At 43.4% G+C, this 20,131-nt stretch overlaps 1 protein-coding gene across 7 annotated transcripts in view; it reads left to right on the top strand.

The window, feature by feature from the left end:
• The window catches only part of LOC124612901 (glutamate-gated chloride channel), a 707,093-nt gene that overhangs the window by 575,416 nt on the left and 111,546 nt on the right, over nt 1-20,131 (top strand). For all 7 annotated transcript variants that reach the window (XM_047141399.1, XM_047141390.1, XM_047141371.1 and 4 more), the window contains 3 exons: nt 4,920-4,989; nt 17,564-17,717; nt 18,540-18,622. In XM_047141399.1, coding sequence (XP_046997355.1) covers nt 4,920-4,989; nt 17,564-17,717; nt 18,540-18,622 — 307 coding nt within the window. The remainder of the gene's footprint in view (nt 1-4,919; nt 4,990-17,563; nt 17,718-18,539; nt 18,623-20,131) is intronic.

Below are 20,131 nucleotides of genomic sequence, written 5' to 3' on the forward strand. Positions count from 1 at the left end.
GTTATACACTTTAAATATAAGATTTAAACACAAAAGTACAGTTCCTCTGGTCTCGATATAATTACTTTTCCTCACATTATGGCATTTTATTTTCACAACATTCATTTCAGAAACATTACAAATAAAAATTAAGATATTTCGATACAATACTGTGAAAATTATGCCCTAAAGATGCTGTGATGTTATCTCCAGATTCACGAAGGTAAGTATGCTGGCTGAATGGTAGCGTTAGTTTGTAATGTTGTAAAAGAAACAAAATATTTGGGAAGATATAACTGCACTTTAAAATGCACCATTGTTATTCAAAGCAGGTATTAAGCTCTGCAACTTCAAACTGACGCTTGACAACCAGGTATCTCATTACGTAACGCTGTATAAATAAAATGCATAATGAGAGGAAACTTGTAAAGCTGCAATATTTAAAATAACATTTCGCTTGATTAAAAAGGGATATACGTCTTTAACACAGAGCGGGTTAGACTGAAATTATTTTATTTTTTTAAAAGTAACTTTTGTATGTGTTAATTTTGTGTGTTTAAATGATTTGGACATTGGATATTTTATTTTTCTGTGTTTTAATCGTAATTATTTCAGTAGTTGCAAAGATACACAAAGAGAACTTTTAAATAACCATACGCCTCTTCGCCAGGGAGTACAAATTTCCTGGAACACCATGACTGTTTGTTTGAAGGAATCTTGCCTGCTTGGTGGCATGCTGTTCCAGCGACTGTGTCCTGGGGCGAAGACTCCCACCCCCTCATGTCGGGTTGGCCCTCCAGCCCGCCCTAAAACTGCCATCCTTAAACTCGCTGCTTCCCTCTAAATAAAGCACAGCTAAAACAGATCCGAGACATGCGTAGCTTCCACAATAAATCAGTGTTATGTGTACTTCTAAAGCTTACTGTTAACTCCCTCAGTTGCTCTGCTTTCTGTTTTTGTTGCAACGTATGAATTCGAAACGAATCTCACCGCACTACATGCATAACTCGAAAATAACTGAATCGAGCGAAGCAAGCACTTGAGCAACAACTACAGTCTTGCGAACTAGTTGCTACCTTCTCAGTTACCTTACACAATTGCTTAACATGACACTGGCAATGAGAAAATGTTTGGTGTTTGCATGTTTTCACTTTTACCCGTATTTTGAAATTCCGTTGAAGTGATAATTGTCAGTGGAATGAAATATTAGCTATCATAATAATTATTTCCCAAGAAACTAATGTATAAATTTTATAGCACTCTGCTTGACCGATTTTCTATCTCTTCCTTTGATACATAAACTGACAGACACTGGCTGGAAATTTTAATAACAACGCTATTAGGTCGTGGCGGTGTGATACAGTGGCTGCTTATTCGTCGAAATGTATTTGACGGTTGTTAGTTTCACATTTAACTTTCCGGATACCAAGAAATTAAACTGGGTTGCTTCACTAAAAATAAATCACTTTGCCTCACTGTCGTTTCACGATTTTAACAGAAGAATAAGTCGAGAGCAGGCAACGAAGGGACCAGCAGCTTTGTCAGTGAACGCACGAACAGAGGAGCTACAGTTGGAAGATGTGCGAGGTAGCGGCCGATGGCTTGCGAGTGAGTGCAGCCAGCTATGAGGCCGCTCTGAGGCGTGGGTTGGCGCCAGGCGCCGCCACCTACCCTGTCTGTCTCCCGGTGCTCCCCCCCCCCGATTGTCACACCATCCTACGTGCTTCGTGATGTCCGTTTTCTCGTTGAGAAAACCTAATAGCCGCATTAACATCAAACGCTAACACTTTAAAACATAACACCGGAAATCTCATTTAATGGTAGGACACGTAGAACTGAATTATAAATACCGTTACTTCAATCCCACGTTCATCAACAGTCTCATTATATTTTCTGTAACAGAAATCAATGCAGTCTACACCAGTGTGCTGGAAAGCATTTGCCAACTCTATACGGGCAATAAACTGTGACGAACAAGACTCTGTTTCAAATAATAATGTCAGATCACACACACACACACCCACACACACACACACACACACACACACACACACACACACACACACACACACGTACAGACACAGACACGCACGCATGCGCATACACATACACACTCAAGCTCAAACGTGTCCTACGGACCACTCAGCCTTCGCATTTCGCGTCTGACTTAACTGACACATCACAGAATCTTCCTCGCCGCGCACTCTTGTTTTCGTCACAGTCATTTCTGAATTATATAAGTGTAAACAAATGTTAAAGAACAAACACAGAATCAACCGGATGTAGGAAGGCGGTTGCGTACGTCCCTATACACTGACGCATTCCTTAGCAAATCGACCCATAACTAAGGTTACTAGTGTAAAAAAGTGGTCCTGTCTAAATGGCAACACTTACAGTCAATTTTCACACAAATGAGTATGGCATATAAACAGGAACAAACCAAAAATTGCTATAAAAAGCGGGTGTCTCGTAGAAATGAAAATTCTCAACGGCGGCGCATTAACTTTCTCCTTTTATTAAGAAATCATGTTAGCAGCTCCGTCCGCATCATTTTTTACTGTGTAAGTTACACTAAGCTTCATCTTTCTCCAGATAGATGACGAGATTTCCGTTCGCGTAACTGCAGTATTCGTATGACCATATATACCTTTCTTATTGTTGAAGAAGCACATCGTTGTCTTCGATCGATAGTGCCTTAGATACACTGCACATGTACAGATTATCGACTTTATTTTGCATTACTTTTGATGTCTGGAACGTATTGCTTCGGAATTAAATTATAAAGTGACAGCCATCTCTGGTTTTTGTCGAGTTTTCGCTTGATTCTAAGAGAAATATTGAAACTCAAACAATTCCCAACTGGGACACCCACTACCAGGTAGTTGGCTATACGTCTCTTATTCCACATTCGTTATTACTCGAATAATGTTCAAATGTGTGTGAAATCTTATGGGACTTAACTGCTAAGGTCATCAGTCCCTAAGCTGACACACTACTTAACCAAAGTTATCCTAACGACAAACACACACACCCATGCCCGAGGGAGGACTCGAACCTCCGCCGGGAACAGCCGTACAGTCAATGACTACAGCGCCTGAGACCGCTCGGCTAAACCCGCGCGGCTATTACTCGAATAGCCTGCTGTGCTTGGAGAAATGCAAGAAGATGCAGCCTTTCAAATATCACGAAACCGTGTACACGCTGTACTTAAAAGAATTAATTACCAGAGCTTTGACTCGTCTCTGACAAGAGTTTCGACATGGTGAATTGCATTCTACGTCTCTAGTGGGTCTGAAACTCCTCGCTTAACACTCGTGCCCCATCTTTCTCTTTATTACGTCATTAGCTGAAATGTACAAAACGAGTTGCCTGACCTATTGTGCGATGGCACATTTACATAATTAGTGATGGGACACAACAAATGTTTAATTCTATAAATGTAGCCGTTGCGCTTTCTTTCAGTGGATCAGTTTCCGACCGGAGCCATCAGTATTGCATGTATATGTCATATATGTCATACATCTGGCCTTGTAACATTAACCAAAATGGCCTTGCTGTTGTGGTACTGCGAACGGATGAAAGCAAGGGGAAACTACAGCCGTAATTTTTCCCGAGGGCATCCAGCTTTACTGTATGGTTAAGGGATCACAAATTTAGCATTGGAGGGCAGTGTGGAGGGTAAAAATCGTAGAGGGAGACCAAGAGATGAATACACTAAGCAGATTGAGAAGGATGTAGGTTGCAGTAGGTACTGGGAGATGAAGGGGCTTGCACAGGATAGATTAGCATGGAGAGCTGCATCAAACCAGTCTCAGGACCGAAGACCACAACAACAACAACATGTCATAATATAAATACGATCCCATAATTTTAATTGATTTCGTTTAAACACCCCCTTAACACACTTTTTACCCGTTTTTTCCTCGTCAGTCTTTCAACACATAAAGCGAGCTGCTTGTCACTGGCGATGATATATTTACCTGCACGAAAAACTCGATCATTAGGCTGATATGAGAACGAGTTGTTGAACCAGAAACAGCTCTCGTATCTCGTCAGGGGACAGTTGTGGCGGCAAGTAGCAGGTGAGAGGGGAACCCCCTGCGGGAGCAGACAGGCGACGGCGGCGGTGCTGGGCGCCCCCCACTCCCTTTCCCACCCCTTCCCGCTCCCCCTCCCCCACCTCGGCCCGTCCCTCTCCCCCTCCCCCTCCTCGCCCCGTCCCGTGGTTTTTGTGGGCACGTAACAAGAGTGGCATCTGTGTACATTTGGGCATCTTCCTCATTTCTATAATCGTGCTGCCCGCCCCCTTCCCCCACGCCTGTAGATGTTCCGCTGCGCTGCCCCGCTTGCATGCCGCCCGGACCCCGCACGCCGCCCTCGGCCCAGCGTCATGTGTTTGTTACACGTGTTCTCAACAGGAGCCAGGCTCACCGACCCGGCCGCCAATCAGGCGCCGCGTGTGCGACTCCGAACAAGGTACCAGTAACACGCTACACTTACTCTTCTCTTCTCTCTCTTTTATTTTGTAATATTGTTGTATGCTTGCATGTTCTGAATCGGTGTCAAGTATGTACTTTGTTTACTCCTTCTAACAGACTCTCTCTCTCTCTTTGCAACACTTGCTTTAGTATTTCGTGCATTACTATTGTCAGATCATTTGGAGTATGTTGGCCTGTTGTTATGTGTATGCTAGATCAATGTTTAATGTTGTTTGTTGTTGTGGCCTTGAGATATTTATGTACTTGACTGTTTTCTTACGTTCAGAAAAGTCAATTGTCCAAATCTAAAGGAAAAGCAATAACGTAAAAGAAAAAAGAGAAACTTTCGCAGTTACTTACAAGTCAAGCAGTCAGTGATTAAGTGTAGAGTCAAAGTAGGATAGGCTAGAAGTACGAAAATGGTCGCACAGGCAGAGTTGGCCACGTGTTCATGTGTTGCAGGAATACAGCGTCCAGCTGACATTCAGAGAGCAGTGGATGGATGAGCGGCTCAAGTTCAATGACTTCAAAGGTTGGTACTTGTCACACTGCACATTAATTTCACGAGCTTAGTCACACACAGATCCTAGTCATAACGGGGTGAGAGAGAAATACAGGTCATAACAAAATTATATCGACAAACTTCGAGGTGTCGTAGAGTGTGTCTAGAGGAAAAGTAGAGCATAGGAACCCACATCAAGAAACTAAGACCATTAACGCTACAAGGCGTCGAGGTTGTAGCGACAAAGGCTTTCCGCTAGATCACGCCTTTGACAGAAAACGTCAGTTACTACTCTGAGCTCACTGAGCACAGCGGTCTCTACAGTGTTGTGATGTGGAGGGTCGCCATTAACGCCGTCTAATGACCTTAAAACCCGCCTCCGTAGCCGAGGTTGCTAACGCACGCCTGTGCGGTGTCGCTCGACTCGAAGGTAAGCTGGTTGGAATCCTGGTGATGGGTGCAGTTTTCACTGCCGGTATCTAACCGGCAAGAGGAAGGAGACGTGGGGGCCTTCTTAATTCGCCAGTCTTTACGCCAGTGCCCCGGTCCAAATTCTAAACCTCTCCACAGTGCCTCACGAAGTGAGGGCATGCGACATGCGACACTGTTGTTAGTGGTCCCTCTGTTGGATGGGGATATTAATTTCGGCGCGTCCCAAGGCGCAATCTAAGAGGATAGGCTGTACCACACCACCGGGATTCACCCTCTCCCTTCTCTCATAACCATCATAAAATATTTACACAGCACTTGGCTATACAGCCGCGCGGGATTAGCCGAGCGGTCTACGGCGCTGCAGTCATGGACTGTGCGGCTGGTCCCGGCGGAGGTTCGAGTCCTCCCTCGGGCATGGGTGTGTGTGTTTGTCCTTAGGATAATTTAGGTTAAGTAGTGTGTAATCTTAGGGACTGATGACCTTAGCAGTTAAGTCCCTTAAGATTTCACACACATTTGAACATTTTTTGAATTTGGCTATACACGCACACATTGTATTCACTTACACTGTACAAATACATATACGACACAACTTTGACGTATCCAGAAGGAATGAAGCCAATGGGCGGAGAGGAAGAACATTCTTCCCAACATTCGCCTGAATCCATCCCGCGGGATACTTCTACCAAAAATCCGACAAAGCATTTAAATTTTTAACGTCCTGACTACGATCAGACCCATTGCATAAAGTCCCGCTTACAGTCCGCCAGTTTATGGAAGTCATGTCTGTTGCCATAGAGGTGGCCCACGCTTTGCAGCTGCTCGAAGTTTGTCTGTATCGTTTTGTTACACTGCCAAAATTTAGAAGGTTTCTAAGGGCTATTTTCTAAGAATATTGGTATAAGGGGCTTGTCATAGTGTAATAATGTAATTATAATACATTAACTTTCTTACCCCACATTCCTTTGTTTCCATGGAAATAATTACACATCAGTGAAAAACTCTGTGATAATGAATCACCGAAATGTACAACGCAAAACACAGAGTAATGCAACAAGACTCAGGCAGATGCAAAAGTACCGCCATGTAGTTACAAACGCTGCGGTAACAATTCAGAATAGCGTCGTTGTATCGTTCTCCTATTGCACTCAGTGCATTCACGCAACAGGTGCCTATCGGAAAATTCTTCGTTAGTAAATCTATTCGTACTACGGTATATCACTTTTCAAGTACAACTAGTCCTGCCGGAAACGAAATCCTGAGACAGAACCGAACAGCACGCTTGAGGGTGAAGAGGAAAATGGGCGCGATTGTTGTCAACAGTAAGTACCGACAATGAATGGAAAATTTTCTTTCCAAAAATGAGAGACTGCATACTGGTGACTGTTGAACTGTTGCATACAAATTTTCAGTGAAATACAGATAGAAAGATAAAAGAGGGTAAGGAATTAGACGAAGTACAGTTACTCTGTAACGATCAGCCGGCGATTACGGATCTCTTGTACGAAATTTCAGGAAATATCCCAGAACAGCCTCCAAAATTTTGACAGTGAAATTCGTATTTAAACTGTATATAATGAAATGAAAGGTCAGTGTATCGGAAAACAACTAGAAATGCCTTCAAATCTGTGTAGCGTCTCAAATTGTTTCAGCGAATGAAGAGTAAGAATTATTAGATTGAACATGAATATAATTTTTCTGTTTATTTTATGTGAATCAGCATTAGTCATAGATGTGCGATATCAAACAATGTTCTGTAGGAATGTAATAAGCCCTCTTCGTAATTCTGTTTCGTCGCTTACCTACGACTTCACGTTTAATCTGTCAACTGACTACATCTAGTACTGTTGAGACGTGTGCTTTGCTAACCACATATTCAGGTTTTTTGAAGCAAAATATATGAAATTTTTGAAAAGTAAGTACATCCTTATATTCTTCACAATATTGCCGAAAATGTAACAAAATAACATATCCTTACCATAAACTGAATACTCATTGGGAGCGTGTTGCTTCTTCTTTGGCGTAGGTACCCTAATCCCACTATCCTCCACTCGTAATTTGTACACTATCAACTCGACGCCACACTATCTACTCGACGTCGAAAAATTTCATGACTTTAATAGCAAGCCATCGTGCCTGCGTCCAACGACATTTTTCCAGAGATGCATGATTGTTACACTTCGAGGTTCCATGCTGCTCTTAGTTATAAAGCGGTTTTAGCTATTCAAATAATCAAATTAATACTACAGTTTACTCTGTCGAATAATCGCTATAAGAGACTGGAATTTGTTGAAAACAATAAGAAATAATTAAGCAAGTTTAATTTTCTTCCATCCGCAGAATAAGAAAGAAAGCAGGAAAATCATATTACGGCTAAATAATATATCGCTAGTCTTTTGTTCACAAACGTTCAGGATGACAGAGATGGGCACAGTAATATTTGTTGTGGATTGGCAGGAGCCAACACACGGGGTTTGGAGGAAGCCGAAAGGCACGCGTTTAAGCTCACGCAGGCTGGCGTGAGGTCTGGAACAGGACAAGGAATTCAGACTTCAGAAAAAAGGTGGTACTTGGTGGAATACCTAACTTTAATCCATCAATTTTGAACGTAGCTCTTGTCTGTACATTCTTTACAATATCAATAGCAACTGATAATGGCGCCTTGCTAGGTCGTAGCAAATAACGTAGCTGAAGGCTATGTTAACTATCGTCTCGGCAAATGAGAGCGTATTTTGTCAGTGACCATCGCTAGCAAAGTCGGCTGTACAACTGGGGCGAGTGCTAGGAAGTCTCTCGAGACCTGCCGTGTGGCGGCGCTCGGTCTGCAATCACTGATAGTGGCGACACGCTAGTCCGACGTATACTAACGGACCGCGGCCGATTTAAAGGCTACCACCTAGCAAGTGTGGTGTCTGGCGGTGACACCACAATATTATTATTACAAGACCATTCCGACGGACACACAACAGGAAAGCTCGACGAAATGTGAGTTTTGCTACTCTTGTTAAGGAATAACAAGCCCTACATGACATATACACACATCAAAAAAAGTTTTGCATCACCTCGGTTCCGAGAGTTCCTGAACCTGAACAGAAAATTGGAACAGAGATCAACATAAACATCATTTTCGGAGAACATTCTGGCTACTATAGTCAAGCGATGTCGTTATCCTGAAGGAAATCATTCACAGATGTGCACGATGAGGGTGTGATCTGTCGTGTCCATGACGACGAATGCCACGCCAATATACTGCCGATATACACTCCTGGAAATTGAAATAAGAACACCGTGAATTCATTGTCCCAGGAAGGGGAAACTTTATTGACACATTCGTGGGGTCAGATACATCACATGATCACACTGACAGAACCACAGGCACATAGACACAGGCAACAGAGCATGCACAATGTCGGCACTAGTACAGTGTATATCCACCTTTCGCAGCAATGCAGGCTGCTATTCTCCCATAGAGACGATCGTAGAGATCCTGGATGTAGTCCTGTGGAACGGCTTGCCATGCCATTTCCACCTGGCGCCACAGTTGGACCAGCGTTCGTGCTGGACGTGCAGACCGCGTGAGACGACGCTTCATCCAGTCCCAAACATGCTCAATGGGGGATAGATCCGGAGATCTTGCTGGCCAGGGTAGTTGACTTACACCTTCTAGAGCACGTTGGGTGGCACGGGATACATGCGGACGTGCATTGTCCTGTTGGAACAGCAAGTTCCCTTGCCGGTCTAGGACTGGTAGAACGATGGGTTCGATGACGGTTTGGATGTACCGTGCACTATTCAGTGTCCCCTCGACGATCACCAGTGGTGTACGGCCAGTGTAGGAGATCGCTCCCCACACCATGATGCCGGGTGTTGGCCCTGTGTGCCTCGGTCGTATGCAGTCCTGATTGTGGCGCTCACCTGCACGGCGCCAAACACGCATACGACCATCATTGGCACCAAGGCAGAAGCGACTCTCATCGCTGAAGACGACACGTCTCCATTCGTCCCTCCATTCACGCCTGTCGCGACACCACTGGAGGCGGCCTGCACGATGTTGGGGCGTGAGCGGAAGACGGCCTAACGGTGTGCGGGACCGTAGCCCAGCTTCATGGAGACGGTTGCGAATGGTCCTCGCCGATACCCCAGGAGCAACAGTGTCCCTAATTTGCTGGGAAGTGGCGGTGCGATCCCCTACGGCACTGCGTAGGATCCTACGGTCTTGGCGTGCATCCGTGCGTCGCTGCGGTCCGGTCTCAGGTCGACGGGCACGTGCACCTTCCGCCGACCACTGGCGACAACATCGATGTACTATGGAGACCTCACGCCCCACGTGTTGAGCAATTCGGCGGTACGTCCACCCGGCCTCCCGCATGCCCACTATACGCGCTCGCTCAAAGTCCGTCAAGTGCACATACGGTTCACGTCCACGCTGTCGCGGCATGCTACCAGTGTTAAAGACTGCGATGGAGCTCCGTATGCCACGGCAAACTGGCTGACACTGACGGCGGCGGTGCACAAATGCTGCGCAGCTAGCGCCATTCGACGGCCAACACCGCGGTTCCTGGTGTGTCCGCTGTGCCGTGCGTGTGATCATTGCTTGTACAGCCCTCTCGCAGTGTCCGGAGCAAGTATGGTGGGTCTGACACACCGGTGTCAATGTGTTCTTTTTTCCATTTCCAGGAGTGTAGTTGCACTATCGGTCGGAGGATGGCATTCACGTATCGCACGGCCGTTACGGCGCCTTCCATGACCACCAGCAGCGGTCGTCGGCCCCACATAATGCATCCCCAAAACGGCAGGGAATCTCCACCCTGCTGCACTCGCTGTACAGTGTGTATAAGGCGTTCAATCTGACCGGGCTGCCTCAAATACGTCTCCGACGATTGTCTGGTTGAAGGCATATGCGACACTCATCTGTGAAGAGAACGTAATGCCAATCCTTAGCGGCCCATTCAGCATGTTGTTTGACCCATCTGTACTGCGCTGCATGGTGTCGTGTTTGCAAAGGTGGACCTCCCCATGGACGTCGGGAGTGAAGCTGCTCATCATGCAGCCTATTGCGCACGATTTGAGTCGTAATACGACGTCCTGTGGCTGCACAAAAAACATTATTCAACATGGTGGCGTTGTATAAGGGTTCCTCCGAGCCATAATCCGTAGGTAGCTGTCATCCATTGCAGCAATAGTCCTTGGGAGGCCTGAGCGAGGCATGTCATCGACAGTTCCTGTGTCTCTGTATCTCCTCCGTGTCCGAACAGCATCGCTTTTGTTCACTCCGAGACATCTGGACACTTCCCTTGTTGAGAGCCCTTCCTGGCACAAAGTAACAATGCGGACGCAATGGAACCCTGGTACTGACTGTCTAGGAATGGTTGAACTCCAGACAACACGAGTCGTTTACCTCCTTCCTGGTGGAATGACTGGAATTGATCGGCTGCCGTAACCCCTCCGTCTAATGGGCGCTGCTCATGCATGGTTGTTTACATCTTTGGACGGGCTTAGTGACATCTCCGAACAGTCAAAAGGACTGTGTCTGTGATACAATATCCACAGTCAACGTCTATCTTCAAGAGTTCTGGGGACCGGGGTGATGCAAAACTTTTTTTTTGATGTGTCTATGTACCTGCGCCAGAACATTATGACCAATACCCACCACGAGATGGAATCCCGTCTGGTTGCGTTGCAGACACGTGAAGCGGTAAGGAGAGTATGTAAACAGAGCAGAGAGGAAACAGATATTTAGTTGATTCGACAGTAGCAGTACGTGCCAAAAAAGGTAAACACTGCACGTAACTGATTTTAGAGAAAAGAGAGAGCGATCGGTGTGGTTTCATTTTAGCGAAGACACGGGCGTCAAACTCGAAATCGACTGACATTAGCGACTTTCACAGAGGTAGAGTTATGAACTGGCGTCTGCAAACGAGAATCTCAGAAACGGCGAAGCTCGTCGCCTGCTCTCGTGCTACAGTTGTGAGTATCTATGAAAAGTGCTTGAAGGAGGGTGAAACCACGAGTAGGCTACAAGGTACTCGACGTCCACGCTTCACCCTCGAATATGGACATGAAAGGCTTGCCTGATCTTTAAAGCAGGATAGGTGGCGATCACACAATGAACGTTTGGAGCACAGCGTTGCACGGTAGTGAAACGTAGTCTGTGGGAAAACCCGACCAGGAGAGAAATGAAGCATTTGGGATGTGGTCAAACAGACGAATGTTAAAAATTAGGTGATCTTACAACATAAAGAATGAGGAAGTTTTCTGCAGAATCGGCGAGAAAAGGAATACACGGAAAACATTGAAAAGAAGAAGGGACAAGATGATAGAAAATCCGTTAAGACAATAGGGAATAACTTCCAAGGTACTGAGTAAAAACTGTAGAACTCTGAGATGATGGCGAGCCACATCAAAATCAGTCAGAAGATGATTTTCCTTTTTTCCTTAAGGGTCTTTGTGCGTGTCCTAATCTTACATTATGGTATCTTCATCATACCTACGCGATATATACTTTGGCGACATCATAATGGGCGCACATTCTTATCGAATACATGTTCTCCAAGTTTACCAACAGGGTTTCGCGAGAACTAGTATATCGTCTTTCTTCCAAAGATTCCCATTTAAATTTCACGAGAATTTCTGTTATGCTTATATATGAGCAAAACAGGAACATTACGAAACTAACAACGTATCTCTTGAATCCTTCGGTGCCTGTTGTGACGCTCGCTTGACGAGGAGTCAAAAATCCAGGAACAATACTCTAGAATTTGTCGGTCAAGTGTCTTGAATGCGATTTTCTGAACAGATGCATTGCATTTTCGCAAAACCCTTCCACCATAGCTATGTCTTCCACTCGCCCTCCGTAATACAGATTTTAAGCGATCATCCACTTCATATCGCTTCTTACTATTAGCCATGAATACTTATACAAAGTCACGTGCTCAACATGTTCGCAATTAATCCTAAAATCAGATACTAACAGGGTATTTCTCTTTGTTATAGGTATTACCTTACATTTATCCACAATTAAAGAAAGCTGCTATTCACTGCAGCAATTATATATCTTGTCCACGTACTTTAGCAGTTCTCTACTGTCGTTCAACAAAGATACTTTACTGTGCACACAGCATCATCAGCGAACAGTGTAGTAGTGTTCCCGATCCTATGTGATAAACCGTTTATGTAGAACATTGAAGCTCCTGTCATGCTTCGCTGGGGCAAAGGCTGCACCACTTTAGTTTGTGTGGAATATTCACCGTCCAGTATAACGTACGGCTGTCTATTAAGCAAACAGTCCTCGAGCCAATCACATATTTGCCGAGAATCTCCATATGATCGTACCTTGGTTAGTAGTCAACGATGTGGTACGGTGTAGTACGCCTAATAAATATCTGTCATTCATGCAGAAGCAGCAGGAAGTCACATGAATGTTGTTGCTTTACCGTGCGAATGGTGATAATCGGCCAATATGTCGAAAGTTTAATCGTAAAGGTCAATACGCTACTAACACTAATTACCTGTAATCAAGTGTCTTGAATGCGATTTTCTGAACAGATGCATTGCATTTTCGCAAAACCCTTCCACCATAGCTATGTCTTCGACTCGCCCTCCATAATACAGAAGTTCCTGAAATATACGAGGGAGAATGAGGTGTATACTTCTCAGTGAGTTAATGGGGCGAAGCCTGGTGGGTGGTGGTAAGCTGCAAGTGACAGTTGTCGCGTGTTATTCACGAGTCACACAAAGCCTGCGCCTCAGCGGGCTCACACACAACTGGCTGGCTGCGCTAAGTATCTGCCGCTCAGCGTGCGCTGTCTGTACCGCACGGGCCTAATCAAGGGCCAAGGAAATCCTTTCGAGAATAAATGCTTGAATGAGTCCAAGCACTATAAATAGAAACGTATAAATATGTAAAATGTTAGCGTACCTGTAGGAGGCAGTAGTTATAAGTCGGGATGAAGGTGACGTCGATTTGTACGAAAGCTGAGTATTACCTCACTGTCTGTCACATTTAAATCATAAGTCCTGTGTAGAAACTTGCTGTGCCGAGAACTTAGATAGGAATTGTATGATAACATTCAGAGAATAAAAGCGAGTGAGTGGGCGCAGCTGTCAAGCCATTCAAGGCATTCAGTTCGCATTAGGCAGGGCAGTGATTCAAATATCGGTCCGGCCATCAAGATTTCGGCTTTCTGTCGTTTGCCAAAATCGATTAAGCCGAGGAGATAGGAAAAGGACGTATCCGATTTTCATCCTCTTGTTCTGTCTGGTTTGTGTACTTCTGTCCCAGACCCTTTTTCACATAGGATATTAACTTGAAGTTATTCATAAAGATAGCACGTATTAGCCTATAACGTGGTATGTGTAGCCTGTAGAACATCTCCAAACGTTAACTGCAGTCCTTCAACCAAAAGCCTGTGTCTTTCCTCCAACGATCTTTTAATCGACGGGGCGCTCAACCCGTTCGCCCTGAGAATAAAGGATCCACATCTAGACAAAACCAACACAGAACTATTGATCGAACATTTTCCTGAAGGTAATATTTTTCCCCTCTTCTCTTGAGCTCATCAAAACATACATAGTTGGACGAGAGCGAGATTTTCAGTGGGAAGAAAAACCGAGAAATTTGAAACGTTATTTAATCTGTTTTCTCTCTACAAGTAAATGGTCCAAAGACATATTCCATCCGAAAGAATGAAAATTCAATGGAAGATTATCAGTCACCATTTAAGCTGGGATTAACATGAACCATATATGAGTAAAATATGTTCCAGTCTTGGGATAAACCTTAATATACAATCGCAGCCAGCAGATAATTTTTCCAGTATAACTGGACAATACCATAACGATAGTTGTATATAATCAAGTTTGCACTTTAAGTTCACCTTGCAAGGGGTCATATGGGAAATGCACATGAGATAGTTGTTCATGTATGTAAGCCACACAAAAATTCTTGGGAAGTTTCCCACCTAGGAGTCTGTCATAATCAGAAATCCCGGCATACAAGCACTAGGACGATTAAGAAGGGGAATAGACGAACAGGAACAAAAAGCATCAATTCACAACTCATCAGAAACAAGAAACATCTCATTAGCCCAATGAACTAGCAAGTAATTGGGGGAAGGAAGAAACTGATAACGAAGTCCAGTTGCGTAATCAATTGCCTGACGTTTTTGTGGAGAAACGTCTGAATTTATGCTACGTGGGTAGCAAAACATACTGAAAGGAATCAAGCGTAACCCACTCACAAAAGAGCTACTAGCTCCTACATTCCCCTCATCTGCGAGCCCAGAGATAGACCCTATTAGCACAGGTGCCTCACTGAAATCACTCACCGTTGCATGCCGAGATGGACAAAGGAAGCACTAAGTACATTAAATTAATTAAACGTGGAATATACCAAAATCCATAGCAAAAAACTTTTGAAATGTTTTCATCAGAAAAAAAACACGGTACCAAATTTCCATGAATACGAGACGTTAAAGCTGAGTGAACTACACTCTCGAAAAATCTGGAATGATGTTAAAGCACTACGGAATCATGCTGAATGAGGAGTAAGCTTTGTGGGGAGATGCTTAAGACCAATAGACATTCAAAATATTGTCTATTACCACATGTATAAGTTCACAAAGAAACATTGTTTAAACTGAATAAGTTACATAGGGGCAATCGAAAATGATACCAAAACAATATTGAAATATATTTAGCACAGAATTAACACTAGGAGATACTTTTTGAAAGCACAGAAGCTTGTCTAGTGCTATGTGTGCAAACACACGAAGAAAGCCGCGACGGAATTAAATAAATTACACACGTGAATTTATAAAAATAGACGGAAGCAATATTACAACAAATCAACCAAAGAAGAAGCTGGAAAATCACAGGCCACATCACACTAGTCGCTAAGTACCAACAGCCTATGACCCAACGGTTACTCCTAGTGCCAGTCAGTCGCCCGACCTTTTCAGCCCCGACCATCCCCGCGAAGCGAATGCCGCTTTCTTCTCTTTCGCCGCAAGCGTTCCCGACGACAACGAACTGTTTCGCAAAACACGTGATCAACTAGAAACCCTCCTATTGGAGCTGTTTGACGTCTCTGACCAACGATCTCAATGTCTATTCCCAATGATATGGAGCTTATATACTTTGCGCCGGCTGTGTGCCCGTGCGATTCTAGGCGCTTCAGTCCGGCACCGCGCTGCTGCTACAGCCGCAGGTTCGAATTCTGCCTCGGGCATGGATGTGTGCGCTGTCCTTAGGTTAGTTAGGTTTAAGTAATTCTGAGTCTAGAGGACTGATGACCTCAGATGTTAAGTTCCATAGTGCTCAGAGCCATTTGAACCATTTTTACATACTTTACAAGCGAGCAGGATTAACAGTATGAAAGGTTGCTAACCGAGCACAGTAACTGCCAGTTAGTTAATACATAGAAAAGGAGAGGGGAAAATCACGCTTTCAACATACAAATGTGACTCCTTTCTCCACATCACACCTCGTGTTTGCACGTCTAAAGTAAAAACAGGCTTAATATATCTTTACTTATGAAGTGTGTCCAACCAATACTCGGCTGACGTATTTCAACCAATCAGAAAACAAAACTTTTGGTTTATTCCATGGCATTTCCCAATAGTCTCTCCATATTGAATGAGGCAGCATCAGTAGAGTATGTGATGCTTCACGTCCTTGTAGATGAAGTGCTGTTAATATTTCAGTATCTTCAAAGCTGAAGGGTTGACGGGAATACTTTGGAATCGCAGGACCCACGCGATTGCACTTTTAAGGTGTGAATCGGCCCGGTAAGTGTTCTGAACGGCTCTAGTAAAAGAGATCTACGCCTAATAGGCAACTGTTCTAATCTAGGTCTGGAAAGCAACTTCATTTGCTGGCTGCGTAACAGCGATTCATAACTGGATTCCGAGGTAGTTGATTCGAATCGCAAGAATAGAAAAAAGTTTCATCCCCGAATTTCGTAGACTGGAAGACGATGACTAATGCCATATATTACCGACTCGTACGATTGTGCATCATCCTTCAAAATTAAATCACAAATCATCTCTCATTGTCTTATGGAGGAAGGGAACTTGACAATTCTGAATCTAATGTGACGCCTTCAACGCAAATTGAAGTTCTGCGGCCCGCTCATTAGCACATATAGGCTAGTTTTTAAATTCAGTGTCTCCGTCCACCTTCCTTTAATTCGAGTCGTATCCACAACAGCATTTGATGAAACACTGTTTCCTTTGCTTACCATACAAGTAAGTCAGAGGAGGAAAATGGAAACAGCATCAATGACACAACGCGGGGTTCACCATCGTTTCAGTTTTGTTTATCAGGTTGATTGGGTTTCCCGCCAGGCTTTCAAATTTCTCAGTCTCTCATCTTAGTATGTTAGTCGTAGCATGTTTGTATGCCCAGTCCTTTAATTTGATCCAAACAATGTGACTTTTTATGGTTTTTCACAGAACACGCTGAAAAATGAGATCGAGCGCCTCTTCTTTTTCAAATGTAAGGTATAACTGCTAAGTGTTGAGGACGGTAATGAACGCTTCTACAAACCAGTTTTCACCGTTTATGTGAATGAATGTCGATATAAGCGGATGCCACACAGCAGTAATAGTTTTAAAAATAAACTGATGTTATATCTCCTTGACAACTCCTTCTGTACCATGGATGAATTCTTGAATAGGAATAGGTTAATCTGTAGGTATAATGTATACATCTTTTGCCATTTATGGGAATGGGGTAGGTAAATAAAAACATTTAAGCTTACAAAAAAAGAAAAACCTTGATTCATGTGTGCATTTCTTAAGCGCTTTACACGTTCCACATTATGACGGTTACCATGAGATTGATCAGTGGAACAAGTAACTAATTAACTAACTAATTAAACCTGTTGCTCCTACATAACTTGCGCTATACTAATAGGCCCAAAGCGCTTGAAGACACGTAATGTCGCATACCCTCAATATTTGAAAAATAGCTACCTAGCGCTAGTCGTCTCAGTTAAGATAAACATAAATATTCCTCCCCCCCCCCTCCCCCCCAATATTGTGAGCTAAGCTTCTTAAACCGATATGACATGTAGTTTTGTATTAAAATTTTGCATCATTATGACAAGTTGATCTTAATCAGGTAAAGAAAATTCCCCGCTGATTCACTTGTGTGTGTTCTTCTATTACAGGAAAAATAAAGTACCTGACACTGACAGACGCCAACAGAGTATGGATGCCAGATTTATTTTTCTCTAACGAAAAGGAAGGACATTTTCACAACATTATCATGCCCAACGTTTATATACGTATTTTTCCTTATGGATCGGTGCTCTACAGTATCAGGTGAGAAGAGCGACTGAAAAATTTACTAACACAAAAAAATTTTGGATTATAATGTCTGTGCCTCGTTACAGAATTCCATTCAACGCTAAGCAGAAGCAAGTGTTCTCTTTGTGCTTGCATGTTACGCTTCCACCGTCTTTCCATGAGTACATTACTATGTATTTACGGGTGAGGGAAAATACCAACAAAAATTCACGTTGTTGCTATTGTTAGCAAAAGTATTCTGATTAAGCACAAGAGACTAAAAATTCCACGTACAGACTTTAAATTATTTTAGCTACGCACGAAATGGACGTAGCAGCTCCCTGTTGTAGACACATTGTGCTGTAACGTCACCAGGTAGCGCGAGGTAACCGAGACATCGTACCTGAGTATGTTTTTTCACTTTACACTCAAAATTTATCAAGGGGATGACGTCGCCACCGTATCACAGGAAAAAGGGTGGATTAAATAGAAGGAACGCTCACAGATTGCATCAGCTTAACCGCTGAAGAAACGCACGCAATGTCTCCAACTATTCTCACGATTGCACTGGAGCTGCTACGTTGTCTCAGCTGCAAGCAGAGACCGTAATGGAGCAAATTACCAACGAAGTTTCTGTGCGATCTTGTTATCAGAGTACTGTCGATAACAACGTGATCACAGCCGACAATTTAGAAGGCTACTTTCGTCATTACACTCATACGTAATATAGTCAAATATTGTTACATTCACTTGTGTAGTTTGCTTAGCGAAATGTAAGTCGATAATACACTAGTTATATTCTTCGCTATGTTTCAAGGCTGTTCAGTATGAGCAACGCAACGCATGTGTGTGTTTCAGAATCTCTCTGACGCTCTCCTGCCCGATGAACCTGAAGCTGTACCCGCTCGACAGGCAGGTCTGCTCGCTGAGGATGGCCAGCTGTGAGTTCCGCATCATCGCATCCACATTTACAACTGCAGATCAGGGCTCGATACTCTTTTGCTGCGTCATCGGCTGATTATAGCGTTCCCTTTATAATTGTTGGTCATAGTCGGAAAACTAAAATCTTGACATTTTGCGAAATGTTTAGCTATCGTCTTTGGTTCACATGTGAGCGTTAATTTACGTAACCTTTGCAGTTTGTATGACGTCATATTTTCTAGTCACTAAAGATATTGGCAGCAGACACGCAGAGTAAGACCAACAGATTAAGAAATCAAAACAATATGCTTGCGTCACTGTCCTATATTATTGTTAACAATAAACTTCATATACACTCTAAACTGCATGTAAAATTATCTAAACATTTGTTGGTATGGTTATTTGGAGCCTGCGGTATTGTAGGCAAATACATAAATTAAATAAGTAAAATAGAAAAATAGCCACCAGAACTAAAATAAAATTCAATAAAGTTATTGCTTAGACAACAAAGATTTTCATACTTATCAAGAGTTGCAAAATACGTAACATTTGATACTATGCTAGTTGGGATCAACCTGTTGAAGAAAAGCACACACCCTGTTACGATATAGGCTTTCTCAGCAAAATCTGGAGGCCTCTCGCATTTTTCGTATCAGCATGCAAGTCACAAATAAGAGGATGAACAGCCCTCAACCAGTAAATAGAAAATGTTTCCCTAAATTTTGTGGTACATAATTAAATGAACATATTAAGGACCGATTTATGGTGCATCCTCGAAATAGAGAAGGGATCTTTGCACCACAGGCAGCATTCTAGTCCAGGGGGTGTTTAGAGCACACCCCGCTTGGTTTTTGAAAAGGACCGACTGTTATTTCAGTCCCACTTCCAGCCAACCAGGCGCATGATCACTTTCTTTACCAATAAATTTCCTACAGTTAGCGGAAGGCATATTGTTGCACAGCATGTCACCTGCAGATTTTCTTTAGTCTATTGTTGCACCTGATATTAGGTTTCCCCCATTTTACATGTGCCGAAACCCAGTAGAATGACTTACTTTCACAGCCTTTGTGGAGAAGAAAATCCTGAATTGTCTTGATTTGTTTTACCTTCTGTTTGCTGCCTGCGGTGATTGGTTTGAAATGGACAGAGAAAGTACAGTAGTTCGAATAGCTGAAACCGAATTAAAATGATTTTGAAATACGTAAATACGTCCCGTGTAACAATTAGGACCAGCAGATTCACAACAGTCGTAAATGGACTGTTATCCGGAAAAAATCTAAAATCTGCTTGAATTAATGTATGTTAAGATTTAGAGTTCTTAAAAGTTATATTTTACAAAATCGATTTATGTTGGCGTACGTTTTTGTCTTATTCGCCTTCGATGTGCAGACGTCGGGTTTCAGTACAATGTTTAAAACATAGCGGAGTGAAGCAGTATGCACACCTCACAGTCGTAACTTGTGGACATGTTCCGCAGTATTCCCGTATCAAAAGCCGCAGCGATAACGTTATTGAAATATTTGTCATGA

Source organism: Schistocerca americana, chromosome 1 (genome assembly GCF_021461395.2).
Source record: "Schistocerca americana isolate TAMUIC-IGC-003095 chromosome 1, iqSchAmer2.1, whole genome shotgun sequence".
Classification (NCBI taxonomy): domain Eukaryota; kingdom Metazoa; phylum Arthropoda; class Insecta; order Orthoptera; family Acrididae; genus Schistocerca; species Schistocerca americana.